Source organism: Vicia villosa, unplaced genomic scaffold (assembly GCF_029867415.1).
Source record: "Vicia villosa cultivar HV-30 ecotype Madison, WI unplaced genomic scaffold, Vvil1.0 ctg.000371F_1_1, whole genome shotgun sequence".
Classification (NCBI taxonomy): domain Eukaryota; kingdom Viridiplantae; phylum Streptophyta; class Magnoliopsida; order Fabales; family Fabaceae; genus Vicia; species Vicia villosa.
Genome location: NW_026705172.1, coordinates 649,976 through 655,098, shown reverse-complemented (window position 1 = coordinate 655,098; position 5,123 = coordinate 649,976). Strand labels below are relative to the sequence as shown.

The 5,123-nt window shown below is 33.8% G+C and overlaps 1 protein-coding gene across 2 annotated transcripts; it reads left to right on the top strand.

The window, feature by feature from the left end:
• The first annotated feature begins 536 nt into the window (after positions 1 to 536).
• Positions 537 to 4,808, top strand: LOC131627611 (BEL1-like homeodomain protein 1). Of its 2 annotated transcripts, XM_058898452.1 has the most exons (8): positions 538 to 719; positions 884 to 941; positions 1,030 to 1,086; positions 1,665 to 2,467; positions 2,743 to 3,116; positions 3,391 to 3,451; positions 3,563 to 4,112; positions 4,499 to 4,808. In XM_058898452.1, exons 4-8 carry the CDS (start codon positions 1,733 to 1,735, stop codon positions 4,519 to 4,521), a joined length of 1,743 nt encoding a protein of 580 aa, XP_058754435.1. In that variant the 5' UTR covers positions 538 to 719; positions 884 to 941; positions 1,030 to 1,086; positions 1,665 to 1,732; the 3' UTR covers positions 4,522 to 4,808. The 2 variants fall into 2 exon arrangements, with proteins under 2 accessions (XP_058754434.1, XP_058754435.1); XM_058898451.1 differs by having other exon boundaries at positions 537 to 719; positions 3,563 to 4,808.
• Positions 4,809 to 5,123: the final 315 nt, after the last annotated feature.

The following is a 5,123-nucleotide window of genomic DNA, read 5'->3' as shown; positions in this document are numbered from 1 at the left end:
AATATACTAAATTTAATAATTTTTATTAAAGTAAAATTGAATATATAAAAAAAAAATTTTTTTAAATTGAAGACAAGCATATAAAATATTTCTAGAAAAATAGTTTGGAGAAATATTTAATTACTTAATAACAAATTGGAGAAATATATTTTTGGAAGCATTAAAGTTGGTGTTATGGTAGTTGGTTCTATTTTCCTTAGCAAATTAATTGCTTTATCTTCAAACTATGGTATCCAACCACAAAAAATACATAAATAAGTTGAAATTATAATTAAATTTGGAAATTATGAAAACGACAACAAGATATTTAATGTGAAATGAGCAATAGGATCTCTCCACCCTCTCATTGTTCATCATCATCATCAACTTTTTTTTTTTCTTTATTATTAAACAAACAATTAATCAATTAATTAATCAAACTTTGTAGAAGAAGACGTTTCCTCGTTTTTCATCTGTTTGTGACTTTTTACACACCTCAATTATATTTTCATATTTTTCATATATAAATATGTTTATAATATTTATTTCTTAGCATATGCTAGTTTTTTCTTCTTCATCTCTCTCTCTCTCTCCCCCTCTCTCTCTTTTTTTTTCTTCTCCATTAAAAAAATTCCTCATAAGGAGTTGTTTGGTTGCATCAAATGATTTGAAAAGAAGAGTCAAATCAAATCAAAAGAAGTTTTATCTATCTATCTATCTTGATCTATTCATAATCACAGGTACTTCTCCTCAAAAAAGTTTAACATGATAATAACATATTCATGAATGTGTTCACTTTCATAAAATTTCAACACACACCCAGAATTTCAATCATGAAAAAGATTAAATTTTTCATCAATAAATAAGTGAATAATTAAGTGAAGAAAGATGGGTATTTTTTCAGTTAAGGTGGAAGAATTTTCTTGAGTGACAGAATTCAAAACATAGATCATATGTAACAGGTGAGTTTAATGATGTCTCTGTCTCAAAACAAAATCTTTGTTTTTCTCATGTTTTTGTGTCATTGTTGTAATTGAAAATTGTGTGCAGAGATATAGATGAATAAGAAGCACGTGTACACACTTCAATTTACATCACAATCTGCAGGTACTATATCTATACAATTTTCATTAATTCTATATAGAAAAAAAAAACTAATTACATAGAAAAAGAAATTTCTTTCTCACACTTTTTTTTCATTCTTCTTCTTTCTTTCAATCTCTTTGTACTTCTCTACTCTCTTGTCAAATCACTTCCCTTTGTAAAAAGCTTCTATTTGGGTATTTTTTATCATTCTTTTCCTTTTTGAGTTCACCATGTGATTAAAAGAATTTCTACAAAGAAACTTGTTTCATCTATAGCTTAATTTGGAAAATTCATATCTTATAAGTCTTTCATTGAATTTTCTTCTTTACTAGGAATTTTTTGTTACAAGAATGAACTTTAATTCAATCATAGAGATTTTGTTCTTCCGTTAAATAATTCAGTTAATAGTTCAGTTGGTATTAGCGACTTCCCTTAAGTTAATTCAGTTGATAGCTAAATTTATATCAGAGACATCAATTATTGAGATTTTGTTTGATGAAATTGTTTTTTTTTTCTTTGATAGTTAATATCTTAGATGTGATTGTGAATTTTGAAATTAAAAAAAACACTGACAATTTGTGTTTTATTTTTTTTTTCAGATTGAAGTAACAAAGGAAAATAAATTATTTATATTTTGTAATTTTACACAAAAATAAATAAAAAATCGATGGCTACATACTTTCATAATAATTCAGAAATTCAAGGTGGTTCTACCGACGGACTACAAACACTGATATTTATGAACCCGTCGGGATACATCAATTACTCCGACGCGCCGCCGCAACAGCAGCAACAGAATCTGATTTTTCTCAATTCAGCCGCCGCGCTCACCGGAAACACTTCACTCCAGCAACAGAACCTATCTCAGCCGCCACCACAATTCGTCGGTGTTCCACTCTCGGCGGAACACTCTGTACACGCCCATCATGATGTCTCGGCCCTGCATGGCTTCCCTCCGCGCATGCAGTACAACATGTGGAACGCAGCTGACCCGAATTCCGCGGCGCGTGAAGGCACACGCGCTACTCAGGGACTGTCTTTAAGCTTACACGCACAAGGTTCCGGCGAGGACGGCCGTGTTTCGAATGGTGGACAGTGTTCCTCTGTCTCTGGTGGGGTTTCCGGGATTCAGAGTGTGTTGTTGAGTTCTAAGTATTTGAAGGCTACACAGGAGTTACTTGACGAGGTTGTTAATGTTAATGGTGGGATTAAGGTTGAGAGTGCTAAGAAGAGTTTTGAGAAGAATAAGGTTGTTGGAGAATCTTCAACTGCGGTTAGTGGTGATGGTGGTTCTGTTGGTGGTGGTGGTGATGGAAATGGAAAACGTAGCTCTGAGTTATCAACTACTGAGAGACAAGAAATTCAGATGAAGAAAGCAAAGTTAATTAACATGCTTGATGAAGTAAGTTTGTGAGTTTATTAAATTTATGATTAATCACAGACACTTCGAACACGACTCTGACACTAATACGGCGAGGCAACGCCAATAATAATTTAAAAAAATAAATAAATTAAAGATAATTATAAGTACCGGTGTAGATGTTCAACAAAGATACTGGTGTAACACTGACAGATTTTTTTCCAGAGATGTCAGTGTTACCAGTTTTATAGAACTTAATTAACACAAGCTTAAGATTTACTAATTAATGTGTTTTTTTGGATTGTTTTGGTTTGAAGGTGGAACAAAGATACAGACAATACCACAACCAAATGCAGATGGTGATATCCTCATTTGAGCAAGTAGCAGGGATTGGTTCTGCAAGAACATACACTGCACTTGCACTTCAAACGATTTCGAAGCAATTTCGGTGCTTAAAAGATGCAATCACAGGCCAAATTAGAGCAGCAAATAAGAGCTTAGGAGAAGATGATAGTTTTGGTGGCAAAATTGAAGGGTCAAGACTCAAATATGTTGATCATCATTTGAGACAGCAAAGAGCTATTCAACAATTGGGTATGATTCATCATAATGCTTGGAGACCTCAAAGAGGATTGCCTGAAAGATCGGTTTCGGTTCTTCGTGCGTGGCTTTTTGAGCACTTCCTTCACCCGTAAGTTCTCGATGAACCTTCTCGAATTCAGATTTTTTATAGTCAAAGGTTTCCAGTATTCACGCAGACATTTAAGAGGTCGTTTGATTGAGATAGGTTGTCTGATCTCAATCCAACGACCATCGATTTGTCTGAATGCGTGAGTGACGTAGTAAATCCCACTATGACCTTTTTGTACAATATTAGAAAAGCTTAAAAATTGTAAATAATCATTTTATTATTGAAATTATAATATAGTCAAATTTATGCTGAAACAACATTTGTTTGGTTTTAGTTATCCAAAGGATTCAGACAAACATATGCTTGCAAAACAAACCGGACTTACTAGGAGCCAGGTAACCTCATACTTCTTCAACAAGTGTTATTTTTTCTTCAAACACGAGTGCGAACATAATCTCTAACACACTTTTCTTAATTGATCGCGTTAATTTAACAATATGCTACAGGTATCGAATTGGTTCATAAATGCGCGAGTTCGTCTTTGGAAACCAATGGTGGAAGAAATGTACACCGAAGAGATGAAGGATCAAGAGGCAAATGGTTCTGAGGAAAACAAATCAAGCAAGAATACCGATGAAGATCCTTCGATGAAAACAACAACTCCACAAGAAAGAGTTCCAACTTCAGAAACAGAATCCAAAAGTTTCAATTCCAAACAAGACCTTTCTGTAGTTCCGGTTTCAGCACAATCAACATCACCAATTGGTGTCAATGTTAGAAACAATTCAGGATTCAGCTTCACCGAACTCGATGGAATAACTCAAGCAAGTCCAAAAAGAACAAGGAACCATGAGATTCTTCATTCTCCGAATCAAATGAAATCTAACGAGACAGAAAATAATGAACAAATTTCGATGAAATTCGGTGATGACAGACAAAGTAGAGATGGTTATTGTTTTATGGGAAACCAAACTAATTTCATCGCCGGATTCGGTCAATACCCTATGGAGGAAATCGGAAGATTTGACGCGGAAGAATTCACGCCGAGGTTTTCAGGTAATAATGGTGTTTCACTCACTCTTGGTTTACCTCATTGTGACACATTATCAGGAACACATCAAAGTTTTATACCAAACCAAAACATTCAACTAGGAAGAAGGTTGGAAATGAATGAAACAAATGAGTTTGGTGCTATAAACAATTCAAATTCTCATTCTTCAGCTGCATTTGAGAGCATCAACATGCAGAATCCAAAGAGGTTCGCCGCACAATTGCTGCCCGATTTTGTGGCCTAAATAAGACATCGAAAGGTGTCACGCAGTTTTTGATCTCGGCCATTTGATCAAAATCAATGGCGGAGAATGTGTAATCTTATTCATGTGATCTCAAATCGATGACCGAGACCGTTTACAACGTCTAAATGTGTACTTCTGTACCTGCAGGCTGCAGGAATCTGGATCCATGACGTCGATTCTTGTTTTCTCTTGATTTCTTGAAATCTATGTGTTTTTACTTTGGGGTAGAAGTGAAGTGTTATAGTGTATAAAGAAAGGAGGGATTTTATTATTCTAGTATAGGTGTATACCCTGCATTGCATAGAACCATTTGAGTTCTTAGATAGCATAGGGATTTGAAAGTATATGGTTGAGGTTGTATATTATTTTTGTAAGTTTTGAAGATGGGATAGATGGGTTTATATATTATAAAGTTTCAATTGGTAAAGATGACAATATATCTTCGATTGTTTTATGATTTTTTTTTTTGTTGCACTTACTACCTTCTTTTATTTTTAATTATTTTGTCAACCATTAGCATTGATTCAATTGTTAAAGGGAGTATATTTATGTAGAAATTTTATAAGGTGAGTTCTAGGTTTATTTATAAAAAAGACACATGGTCAATCGTTAGTTGGTTCAGTGGTGATTGATACTGAATTTAGTAGAGAGAATCATAGTTTGATCTCTCGCAACTGCGATAAGGAAGCGGTTGAAACTACTTCTTAATAGAATTGATTTCCAGATTAGATTAGACGGTCCAATAAATTAGATATTGATGTAGAAAAAAAAA